The sequence below is a fragment of the Hemicordylus capensis genome, chromosome 4, assembly GCF_027244095.1.
Source record: "Hemicordylus capensis ecotype Gifberg chromosome 4, rHemCap1.1.pri, whole genome shotgun sequence".
NCBI lineage: Eukaryota > Metazoa > Chordata > Lepidosauria > Squamata > Cordylidae > Hemicordylus > Hemicordylus capensis.
Genome location: NC_069660.1, coordinates 76,467,562 through 76,490,828, shown reverse-complemented (window position 1 = coordinate 76,490,828; position 23,267 = coordinate 76,467,562). Strand labels below are relative to the sequence as shown.

General features: G+C 42.5%; 1 protein-coding gene across 2 annotated transcripts in view; it reads left to right on the top strand.

Annotated features, from left to right (window-relative positions):
* Window positions 1–23,253, top strand: part of STK38 (serine/threonine kinase 38) — a 30,497-nt gene extending 7,244 nt beyond the window's left edge. For both annotated transcript variants that reach the window (XM_053245101.1, XM_053245102.1), the window contains exons 3-14: window positions 3,721–3,772; window positions 3,934–4,056; window positions 6,860–6,943; window positions 8,187–8,310; window positions 9,882–10,036; window positions 12,057–12,159; window positions 13,907–13,968; window positions 16,008–16,125; window positions 16,370–16,493; window positions 17,923–18,018; window positions 18,239–18,333; window positions 19,118–23,253. In XM_053245101.1, coding sequence (XP_053101076.1) covers window positions 3,721–3,772; window positions 3,934–4,056; window positions 6,860–6,943; window positions 8,187–8,310; window positions 9,882–10,036; window positions 12,057–12,159; window positions 13,907–13,968; window positions 16,008–16,125; window positions 16,370–16,493; window positions 17,923–18,018; window positions 18,239–18,333; window positions 19,118–19,248 — 1,267 coding nt within the window. In that variant the 3' untranslated portion in view covers window positions 19,249–23,253. The remainder of the gene's footprint in view (window positions 1–3,720; window positions 3,773–3,933; window positions 4,057–6,859; window positions 6,944–8,186; window positions 8,311–9,881; window positions 10,037–12,056; window positions 12,160–13,906; window positions 13,969–16,007; window positions 16,126–16,369; window positions 16,494–17,922; window positions 18,019–18,238; window positions 18,334–19,117) is intronic.
* The last annotated feature ends 14 nt before the right edge of the window (window positions 23,254–23,267 follow it).

The window sequence follows — 23,267 nt, the reverse complement described above, 5'->3', positions numbered from 1 at the left end:
CAGGGAAGTTTGTTGTCAGAGGACCTTGCAAGGCACACAAGGCTGTGGGAGACAACCTTTGAACATGGAGACTCCACTTAGCCAGCCTGGGTAAAAGCTCCTGTTGAACTTTGCTCTCCCACCATGCCCAATCCGATTTTCCTCCTCAAAACACCTGCAAATTTAGTCATCCTCAAACCTTTGCTTTAAGAGAAGAGCTTAAATGTTTTCAATTTTCAAAAGTCTTTATAGTTTTCATGATGCGGAAGTTGAGATGGGCACCTTAACATGCAATTTCCACACTTTGTAGGGCACAAGTGAAAATTGAAAGCATCTTAACTTTAATCTTAAACTGAAGGTTTTGGATGACTGATAATTATCTCAAAGAAGCTGACCCCACCCAATATTCTATTTTTGGAAATAGTAATTCAAAGGCTGCTTGGCTTCTCTTCCTTCCCCAGCAGTAGCTATCTGCTCACCCACCCCTTCCTTTCTCTCATCACTTGTGGTTGCCACCATAGCACTTCTCAAGTTTGAAAGTGTACTGTGGCACTTAAAGGGCCAAGTGGAACAGTATACAAAGCTATGAATCTGCTGCAATCCTTTCCCCCCTGGATAGGAAAAGCAGTGTATGTCTCCCTCTTCTTCTTCTAAAGGACCAGGACAGGCATTGTTTAATAAAATTAAATATACAATCAAAACCAAACAAAAAAACTACAATATGCAAACATTTTAAAAACCTACTTTAAAAGGCCTTAGTGAACAGAAAGGTATTCTCCTGGCTTCCAAAAGAAGAAAGTAACAGTGGCAGCCAAGCCTTGCTGGGGGAGCTATTGTGTAAACAGGGCGCCACCACTGAAAAGGCCCTCTCTCTAGTAGCCACCCATCTTGCCTCATTTGGTGGAGGCACTCAGAGCGGGGCTTCTGAAGAAAATCTCAAGGTCCAGGACAGGACATATGGGGCAAAGCACTCTCAGATAACCTGAGATATTCTGCAGTTGTTGTTTTTTCAGCTGGGAAAAAGAGTGCTGTGGTGATGAGATTGGGGGTAGGTTCTGCCAGCTGTTTTGCCCAGGGCTGTGGCCATTCGTCCTAGCAAGCAGGCGTATGGTAGACTGCACAATTTTAACTCCAGCAGTGGTAATCTCTGATGTCTTAGAGAAGTCATTTTCAAACACTGTTTTAGGAGTCCTTGTGCTTTATAGTCAGCTGAGCTCCTCAATGAGCAAGTTCAGTAATGGAGAAAATGTTCTTCTGAAAGACAGCTTGTTCTGTGTTAGCAGTCTCCACAGCTGCATGCTGCAATAGTAGGATGTGTGTTGGGTATTCTGGGCCAGTTCAGATGAACAGTAGCCACTACATGTGCAGAGGAATTGGTTGCACTTCGAGCGTGTCCATCTTGATGTAACTGGAGGACATCCTGATGCACTGTCAGGAGGATGTCCTTTAATTGCATGAGAAAGTGTTCATCCACACTGACCCTCTATACACTCTACAAAACCCTATTCAGAGGGGCAGGTCAGATGAACACTCCTCTTACATGATTAAAGGACATGCTGACTGCTTGGAACATCATTCAGTGATGTCAAGATGGCCATGTTCGTGGTGCAGCTCCGTCCTCCTCATATATAGCATCTGTTGTTCATCTGAACTGGCCAACTGTGAATTCACATGGGATTAATAGTAGTACTATAACAGTAAGACCTACAGGGATCTACAAATTTATTCTTGCCTTACTAGCCAGCCATTATCTGGCCCCCTTTCTTCCCTTGACTTCTTTTCTGGCATATAGGCAGAGGGCTTACGAGAGAAGTTAGTCTTCTGTCATTTGTGCTGGGATATAGAGATGGTAAGAAACAGTGGGAGCCTTTCCTTCTGCTCAGAAAGGATTCCTGTACCTTCTCAAAAATGGCAATGGAAATGAGACCTCTAGTGCGGAGATCTGTGTGGTGCTGGACGTCCTGCTAACCAGAGGCTGGGAGCACTTGCCATTGACAAGCTGGCATGTGGATTTGTAGATGTCTGCCAACAGACCTGGCTAGTGAGGTCTGTTGGGAAGAGAGCTGGTTTTGTGGTAGCGAGCATGACTTGTCCCCTTAAGCTAAGCAGGGTCTACCCTGGTTGCATACGAAAGGGAGACTAGAAGTGTGAGCACTGTAAGATATTCCCCTTAGGGGATGGAGCTGCTCTGGGAAGAGCATCTAGGTTCCAGGTTCCTTCCCTGGCATCTCCAAGATAGGGCTGAGAGAGATTCCTGCCTGCAACCTTGGAGAAGCTGCTGCCAGTCTGTGTAGACAATACTGAGTGAGATGGACCTATGGTTTGACTCGGTATATGGCAGCTTCCTATGTTCCTAGTGCACTGTGTGCATGTGGGTGCACCCTGGGATATGCCTCAGAATCCTCTGCAAGATGCAGGGATTCCTTGGCAGGCAAGTTGATATGGAAAGTGTTTCCTGAAAATATTAAGTATTTTGACATTCACTCTCTCAAAGGAATGAACCATTTGCTTGATCTGATAGGTGCTTACTGAAGTATATCAGATTCACTTCCCAACCGTATCCTTCATAAATCTCTCCAGCCCCATTTTTCCTTCTAATATACTACTTAGTTTCCTTAGAGTTATGAAAGCAGTTTCAAATTCTTGTTTCTCATAGTTAGGAATGTTCTTCTAAATCCCAGCCTTCATTTATTCAGTTAGGTTGTAGCTCTCCCTATTCTGCAGTGTGGAAAATGTGCATGTAGTAACCTAGAGAAAGCTTTGTGCTGAAATGGTTAGGGCTTCATTTTTTATTTGTATTTTATTTAACATATCTGTATACCGCCCACTACTGAAGCCTCTAGGTGGTTATAGGCAGTAGTCTAGAAACTACCAAAGTTCATAAAGATGTAGTTCCAATTGCATCAAATATATTAATTTTTTGCGACAGTAGTCCAATGCTGGAAATCTTTTTTAAAAAATCCCTTCAGTTAAGGATTGGCAGGAATGCATGGAATAACTGAAGATTCTTTCAGCTAGCATATCTGGTAAAAGCTAGAGCAGAGCCCTTTGACTATTGAAATTGTAATGTTTACAGCAGAGAAGCTCTTGTATTGCTTCAGATGTGTTCTGTTTAAGGAAGTTCTTATTCTATTTTTTAGTCTGTAATTCTGTTTCTTTATACATGTTTTAATATAGAAACACTGTTCACTCTGTAGCATGATGTAGTTTTGTTGTGCAATATGGAACAGCTTCTCGTGTGTTCATGGTGTGGCTTCAGCTGTAGTTCCTGCCAACTGCCTCCAGTTAGTCTTTTCCCATCAGAGACCCATCTTGGTCCAAATGTCTGTTGACCTAAATGAGGTCTGATAGCCTCCAGCCAGACCATATTGTAAGATAAGTTGTTCATCTTGTGATCACACTATTATTTGCATATGTTTTTCTTAAAGATAAAATATAGAAATCTGTCATCTTCATCTGCTTTATGCACTTTATTGCACCAAGGACAAATAGTATATAAAATATATCGGCAGATTGTTCTCCTTGTTTCACAGAAGTGCAAATGGAAGCAGTGCTCGTGTTCTAATCAGTGTTCTGCACTGAGAACAGAGCCTTGGGATAAAAATAAACCATTCCTTCTGCCAAAATCTCCTGACTTTTACTCTAGACAACTTTACTCTGTTCTGAAATTGTGTGTGCATACAGTACTTGCCAACTTGTGGGAAATTACTCATTTACAAAACTTTTTTCCAAAATTTTCAGGCAAAAGAAATTAGAAAAAGTGATGGAAGAGGAAGGCTTAAAAGATGATGAGGTATTGCATATACTAAAACTGGCTTGCCTGGTAGATAAGTATCCTGTAAACCTGCTTCTAACAAACCATTGCTGTGGACCCCTAGAGCCTAGTTACTGACTGTATTCCAAAATTATATTTTAAACTGTTTTTCTTTTTTTAAAAAAAACAAAAAAATCTAGAAAAGAATTAGGAGATCAGCACACGCCCGAAAAGAAACAGAGTTTCTGCGCCTAAAAAGAACAAGACTTGGATTGGAAGACTTTGAGTCTTTAAAAGTAATAGGCAGAGGAGCATTTGGAGAGGTAAGAGCCCAAGGAATAACATTATTGCAGAGACTTAGATGCTTTTGAAAAAAACAGTATGTGGCATAGAAGGGGTAATTACTACCCCTTCACACCACTCATAACCTGCCTTGTGTTTGCCACCCAGGTCAAGCAAGAGGGTCTCCTGGTTGTCCTGTTTTTCCCCCCTTGTTCTTAATATAAAAATGAAAGGTGGGCACCATAGCTCAGTGGAGCACCTGTTTTGAGCAGAGAATGTCCTAGGTTCAATCCCTGGCATCTTCAGTTAGGGCTGGGAAAGACACTCTGTCTGAAATCCTGGAGAGCCATGGCCAGTCATTGTAGATAGTGCTGAGCTGGATGGACCAAAGGTTTGATTTGGTGGAAGGCAAACTGCATAGTTTATTTTATAGGCCTATATTACATAAACTCTCGCTTAAGTTCAAATGGGTCTGTCTTCTCTGCAAGTTCTGTACTAATTTTTGTGGGTGGGAGGAAGTAATTTAGTATATCCTCATAAAGAAATGGACTACTGGGCATAGTTTCTTTGGCCCACCGCAAACAGGATGCTGGACTAGATGGGGCTTAGGCCTGATCCAGCAGGGCTGTTCTTATGTTCTAAACTGTGCATAGTATAGTTAACAAAGAAACTATGCCCAGTAGTCCATTTCTTTATGAGGATATACTAAATTACTTCCTCCCACCCACAAAAATTAGTACAGAACTTGCAGAGAAGACAAACCCATTTGAAGTTTGCCAAACAAGGTGAAGCTTCATGCTGAACTCCATGACATTTTCCGGTTTACTTCTGAATACCTTGTGCAGTTGTTTCCAAAATCTAGAAGAAAATTAATGTTTTGCCGATTAACCACCAACAGCTAACACTATAATATGTTATCTCAAACTTTTGTCTTGATTTGCTTTGTGTCCCCAAGTTGCCCTATCCCATTGTTTTGTATTTAATAGAAATCCTCCTTTATCCATATATTTTTAAGTTCAAGCCTTGCACAGAGCAAAGATTAAACTTGGCGTTGTTCGGCATCTTTTAGCCTCAGGAGTCCATGTACTCCACCATGCCTTTTGCACAGAAGCCTGCAAAGTATTCTGTTGCCTGTTGTGTCTAGAAACAAGCCAGGATCACTCAAGGCATTTGAACCAACCAATCTTGGCATATTCTAGCCAGAATTCTGGGTCATGATGGTGATGTTGCCTTATCTGAGATCTGCCCGCCAGGTTTCCGTGTGTTCAGTCAGCCCCGAGTCTTTGGCTGGGGAGGCGGAGTGGCAGTGATTTATAGGGAAAACTTCACATTGATTAGTGGCCCTGCTCTGTAGGCAGCAGGTTGTGAGTGCCTTTTTGTGACGATGGATCTTCACGATAAGTTTGGGCTGTTGCTTGTGTACCGGCTGCCCAGCCTCAGCCCTTCCTGAGCTTCTCAACCTTGCTGCGGGCCCACTGGTTACGAACCCCAGATTTGTGATTCTGGGGGATTTCAACCTGTTGGCCCTGTGTGAGAATTCGATTATGGTCCGGGATTTCATGGCATCCATGGGCTTTTCGCAAATTATTTCTGGCCCGACTCATGTTGGTGGTCACACTTTGGACATGGTTTTTGTCTCGGAGCAGTGGTGACATGATCTTAAAGTGGGGGACTTATCCATCTGTTCCTTGCTGTGGTCTGATCACTCCCTAATTCGTTTGCTGATCGCTGCCACTCCTTCCCTTTGCAGGGGCACTGGACCTATTAGGATGGTCTGCCCTAGGCACCTTATGGATCCTGATGGTTTTCAGAGGGCACTTGGGGAGTTTCCCAGCAATCTGGTAGGCAACTCGCCAGCGCTACTCGTTGAGGCCTGGAACATTGGGGCTAAGAGGGTGCTTGACGTGATTTGCTCCTGAGCAGCCTCTGAGGGCTCGTGGATCTTGGCTTCTTTGGTTCTCTGAGGAACTTTGAGAAATAAAGCAATTCAAAAGAGTCTAGAGTGCCTCTGGAGGAATACTAAGACAGAAGCCAATCGAGCACAATTGCTTGCCCATGTTTGGGAGTATATAGTGGTGATAAGGGCAGCCAAATCTACTCATTTCTCTGTGCTTATTGCATCAGCGGATTCCTGTCTAGAGGCCCTTTTCCGAATCACCCGTTCTTTGCTGGGAAGAATCACCCATTCTTTGCTGCCCGGGCCACGCAGAGGCCAAGTGTGCAGGTGTGCGGGCTCCATAATGGCCACTGCACCGCTGAGTGAAGGCCGAAGAGCGACCAAACCGGCCGAGGGGGACATGAGGAAGGCTGGCAGGGGGAGGGGGAACCTCTGTGAACCCCACCGCCACCAGGAACTCCCCTGAGTGGAGTAAAGGTTAAATTTTTTTTCCATCTTTTAAAACTAAAATGGTCCACAAACCCCCTGGACCGGACCGGTGTGGGGGATTCAAGAGGGTGCCGGACTGAACTGGCCCGGTTGGGTTCAAGGCTGGTCCAGCCTCGAACCAAACCAGGCCAGCCGCTTCCATGCACATCCCTACCCATTGTGTATGTTGGCTAAAGAGTAGTAGTAGTTCAGTGTCAATTGTCAGAAAGAGGTCCATTTCTGACATGTTAAGAATTTTTGAGGTCTATTGAGCCAATCTAAAAGTTCCTTGGGTGCTGGAATTAGTGATGCTACATTGATAGAGAGGCAGAAGATTCTGTGTTGTTCAGCATACCATGAAGAGAATAGAACCACAAGTTATCTCTAATTTATTCTACTTTCCATACCTGTGAACCTTAACTGAAAAACAAATTGGTTAAAAGGGTCTTAATGGGTGCATTGTTCTTGCATAATTCTAGGTGCGGCTTGTTCAGAAGAAAGACACGGGGCACGTGTACGCAATGAAAATCCTACGCAAAGCAGACATGCTTGAAAAAGAGCAGGTAAATACTGGTACCAAATGGCAAAGCTAGCACATATACTGATGTGTGAGTAATGTGCAGTTCTTTCTTCTTGCTGGAATCTTTATGTTCATATACTATTTTGAATTACCATTTTGTTTTTTTCTGTGGGGAATGGGAATTCCTGGAAGATAACCTTCTGGGAAAGGAAACCAACTTGGCAATCCACCAAATGGATATTCTGGCAACTCTGTTTAGATCTTGCCAACAAAAGTATTATGTACTTATGGCCGAGGTTTTTTTGTTTAGGGTTATCTTTTTTTGTTCCCAGTATATTAATGTTTTTAATAGTCTAAGAGTTGGATTCTATGAAGCACTGCTTATGCAAGGGAACTTCCCTGCTGCTCCTCTGCAAATCAGCCTCAAGCACCCCCACCAAAAAAATTGCTTCTAAAGGTCAGAGGACCCTTTGGAATGTTGTGGGATGGGACAAGAGAGAAATAGTTGAAAATCAGATGGAGTCACCTTGTGTGCAGAGGAAAGGTTGGGGAGTTCCCTTGTACACGCTTTTTTTGGCTCCTGCTTTGTAGCATCCAGTCCCAAATCTTTCCTGTTAAAAACTCTAAATGTTGCAGACTGTATGCATATGTCCTGCTCCAAAGCTCCGTGTGTGTTCAGTTGTGTATGTGGAGCTGTGCAGGGAAAACAGAATTCTCTCATTAGCCATCTCAGCTGCTAACTTCTGTGCACAGTACATGCAATCTGTGTGTTTTCAGGGCTGGGTGTGTCTTGAGTCTGATATAAACAACATGGCGACAACATACAAGCTTCCAAAAAGCATTGGTGCTGCATGTAGCTGGCATATTGTTAGGACTCTTTGCCTGTGCACTGGCTTATATGCATGCAGTATATATACATGCCAGCAATGCATGACCCACGTAGCCACCATGCTGGTGTGCAGGCATTGCATGTATATGGGTTGGTGCATTTTAAATGCTGTTCCAGTCACATGTGGTTATCTGCATGGATAAATGTATTTTGGTAGCTTCCACATAGTTGTTATCAGGACTAAACTGGCTCACTTAATTGAGTGGTTGTGTGTAATGAAACGACTTTACCAAAGTAGTCTCTTTGCCTCCGTGTTAAGTGTGTCAGTTAGCAATACTAGTGTTGCTGGCATCTTTGATCCTTGCTCAACTCAAAATGTAACTCTTCTTTAACACCATTTGCAAATATTGTGTGAAAATGTTCAAGCTTGTAATTGGACAAATATATACTCCCTCAGGTTGGCCATATTCGAGCAGAGCGTGACATTCTAGTGGAGGCAGACAGTTTGTGGGTTGTTAAAATGTTCTATAGCTTTCAGGATAAGCTAAACCTCTACCTAATCATGGAGTTCCTGCCTGGAGGTAACTATTTAAAATAAAATGTTCGTTTCTTGTGGTATAAATGTCTCTTAATTCTTTTTTTATATTTGTGATGGTGGTCCGTCAAAATCTTGTTGTGCATATGAATACTTTGCTTCCGTATATCGGGTCTGATCCGGAGTTGGTGAGCGGTTTCAGTCTGTGCTAAGAGGTGCCTGTTGATTTGCAAAAGGAGACATATAGCTTGATCTTTGGGAAGCAATATACATGAATTAGTTTGGGACTATATGAAACCCACTGTCCATGTAGTGAGTACTATTGAGATGGAATAATTTGCTGGGTGGGTGAGTCAGGATTTGCATGTTCCTGTTTTTGAGGGAAGAGATTTCCTGAGGACCATTTTCCAGGGGGCTGTTTACTTCAGAACTCGTGCAGCCGCCAAAACACCTGGGATGAGGTGAGGACTGTTGCCATCTTGCCCCTGCTTTTAGCTGCTGCAGAGTAGAACAGATAGCAGCCGGTGCCACTCTTATATCTGTAGCCTGAAGGAGGAGAAGCCATGTCCCTGGCAGCAGATGGCAGTTGCCATGACTCTTCTGGGGGCTCTTTACACCCAATCTGCTGCAGCTTTTTACCACTAGCAGCCACAGACCTGACCACTTTGATTTTTTTTTAAGCTTTTGTAAACCACTATGAGAAGCCCTGACCTGAAAGGCGGTATACAAATAAAATTAATAATACCAGTTTTACTGCTCAAGAAACAACCTTTTCAGTGCCGTAACTAGGCATTCATGTTTTAACTTTTTTACTTGGCTAGAAGCAGAAATAACTTGAGACTACTCTTACTGCAGTTGAATACAGTTGTATTTAATTATATTTGTTTTCTTGCGTTGAAATTGGAAGCATGTTAACCTGTTTGAAGAAAATATCTTATTAGGGTTGGCTAAACTAAAGGTGTATTCAGAAGGTCACTATTTCTGCAAGAATTATTTGCTTATTTTTATTTTATTTGTCATATGTTTATACTGCCTGATATGTGAATCTCTAGGCGGTGTACAAATCCCAACATGAAAAATCAGAGGTTAAAATATATAAAACACGATAAAAACAATATAAAACAAATTATTAAAATTATTAAAATTCTAATTAAAAGTTTGCAAGAGCAGGAAAGTCTTGAGGGTCTTCCTGAGAACAAACAGAGAAGGAGGTGGTCTTATTTCAGCAAGGAGCATCTTCCAAAGCCCTGGGGCAGCCACAGAGAAAGCCCGGTCCTGAGTCACTACCAGACGAGCTGGTGGCAACCGTAGCCGAACCTCTCCAGAAGATCATAAAAGGTGGGAGGGTTAATAATAAAGGAGGCGCTCTCTTAAATAGCCTGGTTCCAAGCCGTTAAGAGCTATGAAATGTATAACAAATTTAGGATGTAAGATTATGCTGTTTGAAGTTGTTTCCTCACCTACAATTGGGAATTCTTCTTGGGGAAAATATAGAATCTGTACTGAATACAGTGAGTGTGTATCCTAGCTCTTTAGTGTAGCTTAAAGTCTACTAAAGTAACACTACAGAGGAGCTGTATTTATCTTCCACTCACTTCCTAGTATCTGTATCTATAGGTGATATGATGACATTATTGATGAAAAAAGATACCCTAACTGAAGAGGAGACTCAGTTTTATATAGCAGAGACTGTGCTAGCTATTGACTCGATTCATCAGCTGGGTTTCATTCATCGTGATATCAAGCCAGATAATCTCCTTTTGGACAGTAAGGTATGGGTATTATTTACTGATTTAGCATTTCCTTGTATTTTGTAGTAGAAATATTTTGGCTTGTTCTGTTATATGGCACCATTATACAGTATAGTTTGGAAACTAAGGGCTTAAAATGGAAGGGCATTGCCATGTTTCTTGATGAAGTGAATCTCGGGTGAATTCAGCTCCGGTTCATACACTTAAAAATTCTTTTGGTGCAAGTATGTAGGGGTGTAGTGTATAGTAGGGATGTGCATGAACCTGTTCAGAGGCCCTTTTATGGTCCTCCGAACAGGTTTGAACACTGGGAGGTTTGATGGTTTGGCGGGGAGGGGAGGAATAACCTTAAGGGCAGGGGAGGGTGCACTCCACCCCCACCCCCACCATGTTTCCCCTGCTGGCGCTTGCTGAAAAACCAGGGCGGCAGCATACCTCCCTGCTGCCCCGTCTGCTCCTCAGACCGGAAGTGACAGGAAGTAGCGTGTACACGTCAGCACATGTGTGCGCACGCCACACTCACTCATGCATACGTCAGGTAAATGCTACTTCCTGTCATTTCTGGTCTGAGGAGCAGACGGGGCGGCAGGGAGGTACACAGCTGCCCCGCTGAACTGGTTTTTCATTGAGCGCCGGTGGGGAAGACGTGTGTGTGTGTGGGGGGGGGTGCAAGTGCACCCTCCTCTGCCCTTAAAGTTACCCCTCCCACCTTCGAACTGGCCCCCGCCGATTCTGTGCACATTCCTAATGTATAATGGTGGGGGAAAGGGCAAGGCAGAAACAGAGTCTCTGTCAATGCCTGATCCCCAATCTTCCTCTGACCCCTTGAAGGAATGAGAAGCTGTGAGCTTCCAATACAGTTGTTTTGTGTGGAGAATTTTGAATTGGAGCTAGTCTTCCAACTGCTCAATAGGGTTCATGATATTTTTTGTTGTTGCTGCTTTAATATGGTGTTCTGGTGCCCCCGATACATATTCTTCAGTAGTTGAACATAAGCAATACCAAGCTTTCTTTTGGCCATAATGGCTTGGGCAGCCTCTGTGACTGGGTATGAGCGAAGAGCCCACTCATCACAAGGCCTGCATTTGCCTGGCCGACCTTGAAGGCCTGGAGGGTCTGCTGCTACCTGGTAATCCAGGGCCCATTGGGGAGGCTAACCAGAAGGGAATGGGGAGCAGCAGCAGCAAACCACTGTTCTCCTCCCAATGGCACAGTTGCCTGATGTCTCACCATCAGTGCAGTGTTGTGATATCTCTCAAGCCCAATGTGTTAGAGGACAAACGTTGACTTCAATGTGTAGTCTGGTCTTGGGTGTGTATATTTAAATAGCTGCTGTGGAAAGGATGCGATAAAGAACTACAGCATGTGGTCCTGACAAAAGTGACCCCAGCAACTGTTTGCCTCGGGACACATTTTCATTGGGACCATGGCATGAGGGGAAAGAGTTAAAGATCCCCTCCTCATGTGCCAAGATTCTGTTCACTTTCTCACCCTACCTTAAGCGGCTGCTACTTAAGTTAATACACACATAGGTCATACTGCACTTTTAATATAATGTGTCATAGGCCATATACTGAGTCAGATCATAGGTCCATCACGCTCAGTATTGTCTACACAGACAATACAACCTCTCCAAGGTTGCAGGCAGGAATCTCTCTCAGCCCTATCTTGGAGATGCCAGGGAAGGAACTTGGAGCCTAGATGTTCTTCCCAGAGCGCCTCCATCCCCTAAGGGGAATATCTTGCAGCACTCACACTTCTAGTCTCCCTTTCATATGCAACCAGGGTGGACCCTGCTTAGCTTAAGGGGACAAGTCCTGCTTGCTACCACAAGACCAGCTCTCTTCCCTAGAAGAGAGTCTCTTTGTTAGTGCCGTTTAATGCTAGGTTCTTTCTGTAACACATTTGGCTTGCAGGATGTGTCAATCCAATTAATCCATTATCAGATGGCATACTATATATAACTAAATGTATTCAGTGACTTCAATATATTTGCTGTGGGTATCTCCAATTTGTGTGGCATGTCTTTCTTTACCTGTAGGGTCATGTGAAGCTTTCAGACTTTGGTCTGTGTACTGGCCTAAAGAAAGCTCATAGAACAGAATTCTACAGAAATTTGAGCCACAGTCTTCCTAGTGACTTCAGTAAGTATCAAAATGTTCTTGGGAATTTATAGTCTTTGCAAAAGCTAGGAGAATCATTACTTCCTATAATCACCCTAGAGACTGATGGTGTGCCAAATTAATCCCATGAGGAGAGTTGCCAGCCCCCCCCCCCCCGGCCCCCTGGAATTGTGGGTTTCACCCGGATTTCTTAGCCCACCCGGATTCACCCAGATTTCAGATTTCATTAAAAAATAAAAATAATAAAGCTAAGCTCTAGCCCTTGTAGAAGTGGAGTTATGGAGCAAAATGTGCAGTCACTATTCTGCTCAACCACTGGACTTGGATTAAGAGAGGAAGAGCACAGAAGGCTAGCTGGGAAAGGAAAGTTCTAATATGTGGAGTCAGTACACGTTAATGCAAATGATATGCTTATTGTAACTGTCCTCTCCAATGAATAACTATACTTGGATTTGAACATAAGTCTTCTTAAAGCTGTTCAGGCAATCTAGTCTCTTCCTGAAATAACAAGCTGAAATTGCAATCCACAAATGTTCTGTGAAACAGGTAAGGAGGTAAAAAACAGGAGACAGAATAGCCTTGAAAAAGGGCGGTCAATCACAGCCAAAAGAAAACAGTCTGTGTTTAAGTGTGTGATTAAAAGAATTTGGTTCCCCCCTCCTCTGTGGCTTGTTTGGCTGCTACAGCTGTGCACAGCTAGAACTGTTGATTCCAGCAAGATGTGAGCAGACAGTAGCAACTATCGGGTCAAGTTCTGCTATTGTGGAACTCTGATCTTGTTAGCCCTGTCTCCTGCCTCTTCTGCACCCCTGCCCTCCTTTTGCCTGTTACTGAGTGGGGGCAGGAGAGAGGGCTGCTTCACTTCCTCTTCACCCTGGAGGGAGCACTTAATCAACTGGCTTGAGTCCTGATTTTAAAAGCAATTATTTTTTTCCTTTAGCTGTCTTTCTAGGTGCCTGAGTGGCTTGGGCAATCTCAGAAGCAGCTGGGCCATATGAGCACCTAGTAGAACAGCTTTTCTTTTAGGACCTTGAGTGCCCTGAGCAGGACCCCTGAGGGCCCTAAAAGGAAAGCTGTCCTACTTGGTGCTTATTGCTTCTGGGATTATGCAGGCCCCTCAGGCACTTAGAAGGTCAACTAAGACAGCAAGTTGGTTTTTAAAATCAAGCCTCAAGCTGGCAAGGTAGAGCTGATTGAGAGAGGTATGCCAATGAATTTTTATAGTACCCAATGTAATCCTGGTAAGTCTTCCTCTGTACTTCAAGAACCATTATTTAGCCACTTTTGAAAGAGGGTGGTTTTAACATGCTAGAATATCCCTGTAGGGATTTGATCTGGGCTCTCTCAACATGAACTATGGATTGCAAGTGCCACTACAGGTAGCCAATAGCATTGTGTTTGCAAAAACAGAAGACAAAATATATGCCTACTGCAGGGTGGTGAACTTAAGGTCTTGTAGTTCTAGCCACAAAAGAAAGAATTGCCTATATTGAGCTGAAGAAACAACTGATAAACTTTATTCAATATGGGAGCCGTTTTTGGGGAAGTTACGCTGACTAACGCTGAACTTGTGTCTTGGCATCAATATGCAACCTTAATTAATGTTCCTTCCACTTTCTTCTTTCTAAATCATGGGTTGGGAGGAGGTGGCAGTCAGAGGAAATATGTTAAAAATGATTTAACTATCATCCAGGATTTTGCACCTCCTTAAATTTAATGATGTCTTGATTTTCAGTAACTTTTTAAAAATGCCTATATTTCTCTTCAGCTTTTCAGAATATGAATTCCAAAAGGAAAGCAGAAACTTGGAAAAGAAACAGACGGCAATTGGTAGGTACAGTCTGTTTTAGAGATCCTTGCTGATATAACGCAATATTCCAGAGCTGTGTTTAAAGTCATTGGGATACCCAAAGAAGTATGGGTAACGGGGCTCTGCAAGAGCAGTAATAATAAGCCTCTTTTCTCCCTGCCATTATATTGTGATGTAGGGAAATGCTGGTACTGTTATTGCTGCAATTCCATGGTACAGTGGTCCCTCGACTTACAAACTACTCGACATAAGTATTTTTCGAGTTACAAACGGCAGTTTTAGATCCGGTTTTAGATGCGGTTTTTTCGACTTACGAATTTTACATGCGGTTTCCTTGACTTGCCTGCCTGTTTACTGCCTGTTTATTCTTGAAAAGAAATGTTCCTGTGCAGTTTGCAAGCCTTACTGGGGGTCTGGGTCTTTTTTCTAGGCTCCGGAACTCATTAATCCGTTCCCAATGCATTCCTATGGGAAACCGCTTTTCGACTTACGAATTTTTCGACTTACAAATGTGCATTCGGAACGGATTAATTTCGTAAGTAGAGGGACCACTGTACTCCTCTGCTTGTTGTGACTGTCTGGACATGTTGGCCACTTGTGAGCATAACTGAATTACCAACATGTGGCATCCCACTGTAGTGGGTGTGCATGATTCTCTGCAAGTTTAGAAACAACGTAATGTGAAAAGAGGCCCTGCATTATACTTGGCTTGAGTCATTTGCAGCTAGATACACTAGATAATCTTTTGAAATTGACTTTTTTTCTTGACAAGTTTTGGTGCTAGCTCTGCTTTGAGAGCATTGCAACTTGTCCCTAAAGATTGCATTAATAAAATGATCTTGCTTTGTATGTAATTTGTAAGCCCTCAAAAGCCAGTGTTAAGGATCAGAGGACCTTTGTCAGCAGCATGGGATGTGGCATGGAGGGCTGTAGGGGATTGTGGGGAATACCTGGAAACATCAGGGGAAACTGCTTGTGGGTGCTCCATTTGTGGCTTCCCAATATTTCCCCCACCCTCAACACTTTCTTTTGGGGGGACTCATGGAGGGTGGGAGGGGGACTGTGCTAGCATATGTTGTGCCAGCAGCATTTTGAATGCTATCCAGTATGTAGATCTTGGCATTTATTGTGAAGAAACTAATGTTTTCAGAGAAAAAGCACTGGCTCACATGCACAGCAATGCCAGCAGAAAAGAGTCGGTGTAAGCAACTCTCAGTGCTGCTGCAACCCCAGAGCCTGCTGAAAAAGTGTTGCTAAGAGTTGTGTTATGGCTGGGATGGAGGGCGTGTCGGGGAGAGCCTGGAAACCAGATGGGGGCGCTTTCCACTAGCAGAGGCCTGCCTGGTTTCTGTGTTCTCATGCTGAGCTCATGTTTCATAGGGATTGTTCAAACCACAGTTTGTGGCTTAACAAACCAGGAAGATTTGAATTAATGTGCAAGGCAGGGGGAATGTGTGGGTAAGAGCTTGCTCCCAGCCCAACAAACCACAATCTATAGGAACATAGGAAGCTGCCATCTACTGAGTCAGGCCATAGGTCCATCTCGCTCAGTATTGTCTACACAGACTGGCAGCGGCTTCTCCAAGGTTGCAGGCAGGAATCTCTCTCAGCCCTATCTTGTAGATGCCAGGGAGGGAACTTGGAACTTTCTGCTCTTCCCAGAGTGGCTCTATCCTCTAAGGGATGGAGTGCTCTTACAGTGCTCACACGTCAAGTCTTCCATTCATATGCAATCAGGGTGGACCCTGCTTCGCTAAGGGGACAAGTCATGCTTGCTACCACAAGACCAGCTCTCCTCTCCTCTCCTCTGTTGGACTAGGATTATTTTGTTTAAATCAGGCCAGATTTAAATCAGGCCAGGAGCTTTCTTTTATGCTTGGATTGTCTATTTAATACCACTTTTCTACTTCTTGAAGTAGGATAAGTCAATTTCTTCCTAAGCTTATTCATAGTTAACTATTACAGAAGCAGTTTGTCTTCCACAATCTTCCTTAGATTTTTCACTCTGCATTCAGATTCGGGATCTCTCTGAAAATGTGTAACAAATGTTTAATTTCAGGCCTTCTCCACAGTGGGAACTCCAGATTATATTGCTCCAGAGGTCTTCATGCAGACGGGCTACAATAAGCTTTGTGACTGGTGGTCACTTGGGGTCATCATGTATGAGATGCTAATCGGTATGAAGCATTATGATTGAATTCTTAAAATAAAATACTGAAAGCCTATATCCATTCATGGATCTTCCACTAATTCTCTTGATTCTGTGTTATTGTTTTTTATTAGATACAAAACCCTGTTGCTGAGTTTGATTTTTATCTGCAGTTGTGGTTTTTGACCTGAAAAGAGAGTTCAGGGGGGTGAGTGGGGCTAGTTAGATGTGGTCTTCAGTAGACTCTAATCACAGCTTGCTTTCTCTCTCAGGTTACCCTCCTTTCTGTTCAGAGACTCCTCAAGAAACATACAAGAAAGTGATGAATTGGAAAGAGACTCTAATATTTCCACCAGAAGTTCCAATTTCTGAGAGAGCTAAAGATCTTATTCTAAGGTACTAGATCATTTACCTCTGCTATCAGTAAATTTGGGAGCATGACATAACCTATATTTCCTGTGTGTTTTCATCATGCAAATTGCACACTTTCTCAACATTCAGTCAACAAAAGTAGGTTGGCTACCATTTGGTGAACTTCTAACATTTTGAGTTTTGTGTTTTAAGAACTGTGCAGTGGTAGAGCATTGTGTGCCCTAGGAGTATGAGTGTTCATGTTGCCTTTCTTTTATGTGGCATACAGCAAAGCTACCCTCTTCTTCTCTTTTCCCAGCCTTTCCCCACATGTCCTGCCATTTTGTGGCCTTCTTCCTCTTTTAGCTTAAGCTTGTCCCATCATCCTCATTAGAGATTAGATAAGTTAGGCAAATGCTGGAGCTTAGGGGCCCACCGGTTGTTCACATCATTTGCCACTTCCTAGTGGGCTTCAGAAAAGGTTAGAAGCGGCATGAGCCTCTCTTGTGCTACCTACAACTTCCCCGGCCGGCTGGCATAAAGTGAGAAATTCTGTCTTCTCCCCAAGTCCCTTGTTGCTACACATGATTTAGAGGAGAAGCTGGGCATTCTTACATTGACCTCCTACAGAGACTTCTACTGCTTTCAGCCTTCTTGAAAGCTCAGTGTTCCAGTGGAAGAACTTGCCTTCTGTTCCTAAACCTGTGTGCATTGAAGAGGACTGGGGGCGTTCACTTCTGCATTGTATTTCCCTCAAGTGTAAAAGATGCTGGCACTCATTGCTGTACTTGGAGGCCCTGCAGAAAGACGCCACATGACTTCTCTGTAAGACACAGAGGGCTGAGGCAAGAGTGGGTGCCTGAAGGAAGACTGGAAGTAGCAGGGCTGTCATGCTGTCTTCAACCATGTAATGTGAAAGATCCTGTACCCTCAATTTGCTGGGGCCTAACTGGCCTAGCCACACTTGAAATAACTGAATGACAAGAAAGCCCAGCTCCTTGTTGTGATCCAGTTGGTATTCACATTACTGGGCAAAGCACATGTGCAGTAGCCACTTCAGTTGGACTTCTAAAGCTCCACGTGACCCTTTAGCTCTGCTCACGCATTGCCATTGAAAAGGGTGGTTAGAGCATCACTTCTCCCAGTTCCTTTCCAACCGCCACCACTGCTGCTTCAGGATGAAAAATGTTCCAAATCCTTGTCGTTATTCCTCAGGGATATGAGAGAGCAGTTTTCAGATGCGAGTTTCTCTCACTTGTTCATGACCAAACAGAAATCATTTAAGAGATGCATTAGTTGTAATGCAAAGCTGCCACTGATTCTCAGGGTTTTTTCTGCATATGAAGGTCTGTTCTAGAAAGAAATGGTACCTAAACACAGATATTATCTCAGATGTACCCTTCTTTACTTGGTGAGTTTGTGCTTAACTTTCTTTAACTTTTTGACCACTTTGTGCTTCATTTTTTCCTCACAGATTTTGTTGTGAGTGGGAACATCGAATTGGTGCCCCAGGTGTTGAAGAAATCAAAACAAACCCTTTTTTTGAAGGGGTTGACTGGGAGCATATCAGGTACATTTCTCTGCCCCTTCCCTCTAAGATGGTAACTTCTTAGTTATCTAATCCAATATCTTAATAATGAGGGTGGGGGTGCCTGTGTGGTGGTTGTCTTTGAGCAAGGCAAACTTTGTTAGCTTGCTTGAGCTTCCAAAGCAGTCATGATCTAGATTTGAGATTGGATTCCTGATTCTTGCTTGCAGTGTGAGATCTAATAAAAACTGATTCCTCTTAGGGAGAGACCAGCTGCAATATCAATAGAAATAAAAAGTATTGATGATACGTCAAACTTTGATGAATTTCCAGAATCTGATATCCTTAAACCAGCAGGTAAATATTTCTTTTTCTGGTTTTTGATTTCATTTTTATATAGATTTCTTTATCCTTTGCTGCTTTTTCAGTTAGTCAGTTCATAGAAAAATCATCCTTAATTTCCTGCACGTCCAGTACTGCAGACCCCATGCCCTTTCATTCTGTTTATATTAAAGCTTGGCCTCGAGAGAGGAGGCCGTCTACTTCTGTGTGTCTAGGCACTGGCCACAATTCCATACATGTATGTTTAAGCATGCTTTAAAGTCTTGTTGGTTTCAGTGTGCTAAAGCACAGTAAACATTGTGTTGGATTGTGTTAAAATGAGTTAAGGATAGTGACATAATTTCTTTTTGCTCTTTGCATTTTCCCATAATACAAAGATGGAATTGTTTATGAAGATGGAAATGCCCCTTTATTTTTATTGCCCTAAAGCATTTTGATTAAATGCAGGAGGAAAACATGGAAATTAGTTCTCTAGATTCTCTGTCTAATGTGCAAACTTAATTATTTTATGCTGCACCCAATGTCATGGCCTTTATGTTTGGGGGTGAGGTGATGACAATCAACATTTAATTTCAGTGTGGCTTTGTAATGGCTTCTCTTGGCTATTGGTATCAATATGACTATCTCAAACATTTCTGTAACTAAAAGCTCATGTTGGAGCTAAACTGAAGCTTATAATTGGAATGCAGAACTTACCTGGCAAGCAACTCTAGAATATTCTCAACAAAAAAAATCTGTGTCCTATTCTAAACTCTATAACATAATACCTGAACAACTTCTATGTGCTTATTTTCTTCAGTGACCACCAGTAACCATCCAGAGACAGACTACAAGAATAAAGACTGGGTCTTTATCAATTACACCTACAAGCGTTTTGAGGGCCTGACAGCTCGAGGGGCAATACCATCCTACATGAAAACTGGAAAGTAATGATTCACAGTGGAACTGTTCCTGAGCCTTCATTCCTGCTTGTTGGCACAATTATTTTTCCCTATGCTTCAAGAACGTTACCTGAGGGTTGTGAACTCTTTGAGAAGTCTGCCGGATAATATCTTTTATGCACTGTTTACATTGAAATGGATTTATTCATTGAAAGCTTCCACAAACCACACTTAAAATCTGCTTTTGCAGAATTTACTGTGGATATAGGTTCTTCCTGCTTTAGTTAACGCTCTTAAGACTGTTACTTCCATCAAAAAGGAGAGAGCAAGCTTTTACTTACTAACATTGCAAAGCATAGCATCATTGTGATTTTTGTGTGTGTGTTCTGTCACAAGTGCTGTGCTACAGTACAGCACTGTTCTAAGGGCTAAGATATTCTAGAGGAAATAGAGCAATAACTAGAATGAGGTAGACCAAATTCTCAGTAAGTTTTATCCCATAGGAAGGCAAAACCTGTATTGCCTTAAAGGTCACTAGTGTTTTTATATTTGGGTCAAAAGCCTTTTGGATTGCATTTTTTTTCTACTCAACAATAGCCTCAAAGCCTGCTGCACTTTACTGTTGGTACTAAAATAGCAGCCCTAAAATGTTAAACTTCTTTCTAAATTTTCAATTTGTGAAATACTTTGTGCTTTTTATGAGCAATGTTTAGAGGAGGGTGATTCCTAGTAAAATTTATTCTGTGCAACATTTTTTCAGCTGCTTGGTAGAAAGCAGGTCACTAGAAATAATAGTTATTGGCACACTGTGGCTTATACTGTCAGGAACCATGTCCTTACAAATTTGATGTTGGAGAAGGAAGAAAGTGTGTCTGTCTCCTTCTCCTCCCTGCTCCCACCCACCAGTCTTTGATTAATCGAAGCCCAGAAGTTGCTACAAGCCAAGAATGGTAATGTGTGAAGTTTGAACTAGTAGCATGATGATGCTTTGGAATGTCATCCTTCTGTAGCTTGGACGCTGAGAACATTAAAGTGCCTTGGGATGCTTCCTGTAGAGGTTGCTAGTGGAAACTCCTAGGGTAATGGAGATTGTATTGATCAGGCTAAGAGTTTTTTTGTAGTGTAGTTCCACATCTTGGAGTTTGCTTGTGTGATTAGGTGGCCTTAATAACTTTTAAAACATTTTAATAGCATTCAGAACCCCTGTCCTCCCCAATCTCTGCATGATGCAACATATTGCAATGATATAAGAGCTCCATGTCATTCATCATTATTACTTGCTGTCCTGTGTATTCAACTATCTTTGATACATGTTGGGTGTCTTGTTCTAAACACCGGTAAGTTTCAGACAGAGGGTTAGCTATGTAGGAATAGGCCCCGTGTTTATCTGGGAGCCAAGATGAGGACAGAAAAGCCAGAGGATGAAATCTAAAGATAGTATTTTGGGAAATATGAAGTACATCAGGATCTTTATCAGGTGATTTGATAAGAACATGAACTTTCATTTTGTAAGATGCTCTGGCAGGGTTTATTGATTGATAAAGTAGACTAAAAGCAGCTCAAGTGCTTCGTTCTTAGATCAAACCGAGGGACCAAGATTCTGTTGTTGCAATTTAGAAAGCACTTGCCAAAGATCATTGTAGCTGTTGTCGTTAAAAGTCTGCTTGATGAAGCCTGCTGTGATATTGCAATGACAGATGCCTTGACCACACTCACTGAATGTAGATTCGTATTTCATTTGGGTTCATCTCTCATTATTCTAGTGGCTTAGGATTGTTTTCCCAGAATGTTGACAAAAAGCTGTTTTAGTAGTCATTGTACCTTAAAGATAGTGTCCCCTTTCCCCCTCCTTCCACCACTCCAACCAATACAGCAGTTTTATGTAGTAGGGTTTTTTGTTCTTGTCTGCCATGAATTTACTGTCTAACTTGGTATTCCCTCAAACACACAATCGTTTTTCTAGAGGTAGAACTAGAGAAGCTTCAATGAAAAAGTTGTTGGGGAAGGACTACAATACAAAAATACTTCAAATTTTGGCTTTGACAAAGAACTGTATTTAAAGAGAGACTACAGGGAAGTAACTCTTGTTCTTGCTTTCATGTCTCCACTGTGCCTAGTTTGTAATTATAACTGTGCTTCAATGACGTGTCCCACACGTGGTGGGGGATAAAGTGTTTGCTTACTTGCTAGATAATGATGGGTTAGATAATGATGAGTTAAATTTCCAGTACTTGCTGAATGTTTAAAATATGTAGCATTCCTAACTGGTGCTTATAAAGCCTTCATTAACATAAAAAGGCTGTAGAAGACTTCAGGATCATCTGATTGCATAGAGAGGTGCTCAGCCAATAACTTGCACAAAAGGAAAGAAAAATATATTGCTGCATGCTTCTTCTGCATTGTCCTTTTGCATTATGACCATTTCACAAAGCATCTCTGTGCCACAGTGTGACAGATTTGAATGACTGTATGTACATGAGCAAATGAGTTGCCACACTAGATGTAATTTTCTGTGTCTTCCACCGTTGGGAATTTCTGGGAGGTTTATCTTTTACACGTTGTAGTGAAAATGAATGGAGTGTATTGTTGCAAGGGGGAGCCTAATGCTGTGGTCTTGGCAGCAGCTAAGATGGGAGTTGACTTTCCTGAGACTTTTGACACTTTTATTGCAGCAAGTGGAGGCTATTAACAAATGTGTATGGAATAGAGATATGTGTATTTGGGGATCTAGAACATCAGTCTAGGGTTGTTGTTTTTTAATCAACCATTTTACTCTCGCTTAGCATTACAAATTGAATTCCTATAGCTCTCTTTTTAAAAAAAAACACTAAAGCAGGGATGTTCATTGAGTAGACCATATAGGCTGTTAGACGTAAAAGTTGGTTCCCTCTTGACTGCAATTAAGAGTGGAGTATGTGAGTTCCCTACCTGTTGCACCCCCTTCCACTTGCTGATTTCCCCTTCCCATCTTAACAATGGCAAACTAAGGTTCCTCTTTAGTCAGAATTTGAGGCCAGCATGTAAACTATAGTTCCAGCTCCTCCATAAATAGGAACTCCAGTTAGGTTTAGCTGCAGTTACTATCGGTGTTAATGTTAACACTTAGCAACAATTAAGACAGGAGAAACTGGAGAGTGTGCTGCCCATTGCAGATGTCCAACCTCATATTGCTGACTCTCTGCCACCTTTGATTAAGTCTGCACCAGCTCATATTAATCTCTCAAGGAAAAACCAGAGGCCAACATTCAGTGTAACATAAAATGGTCAGCGCTGCTCCACCTACGCTCCTGCAGGCTTGCAGTGAAGAGCTGGCAGCCTTGTGCTTTTGCATGAGGGTGCATATACTTTGATTAGTGTGCCCTTACTCTGGAAGTGCTAGTTTGATTAGGAAAATGTCGCTGATTGTCAGACATACACGCCCGATCCAACTAGTACTTCCAGAGTACAGACGGGCAAATCAACATTTTTGCACTCTTGCACAAAAGTGGAAGACTGCCAGCACTCTACTGTGAGCCGCAGCAGCTCTGATGAATCAGTGCTACACGGGAGGTTGGCCACAGTCTTTCTGGAATGGCACATTTTGTTCCCTGAAAACTAGTTTTAGATCTAGTAGCCAAACAATTACACATCTTACTATTTTATCGGCTTGTATATTTTCCTGGGGTTTTTTTTTTGCTGTCCTGAAGTATTGAATGATGCTGGAGTCTCCCCAACATACCCCCAAAGCTGCAAAATGAGTTAGGCGCGTGTGAGTGCAGGAGAGAATAAACTTCCTAGCTGAGATGTATATAAGCAATGCTGCTGGTTGTATGAGATTCCTAGCACAGTATTGCACTTAGGTACTGCTTAACCAATGTGCCTGGGTTCTGTCTAATTTTGGCAGATGAAAATTGGTTTTGTATCTGCATACAACTGTTACTAATGGCAATATAAAATTGGTATACTTTGTATGTGATTCTGGGGTTTTGTGTGAAGACCAACTTTTTATGGAACAATCTTTGCATTCTGAGCTGTTTAAAATCATTGCTCTTCAATAAATGTAGTTTTGCTAATGTTTGGAGGGTTTGT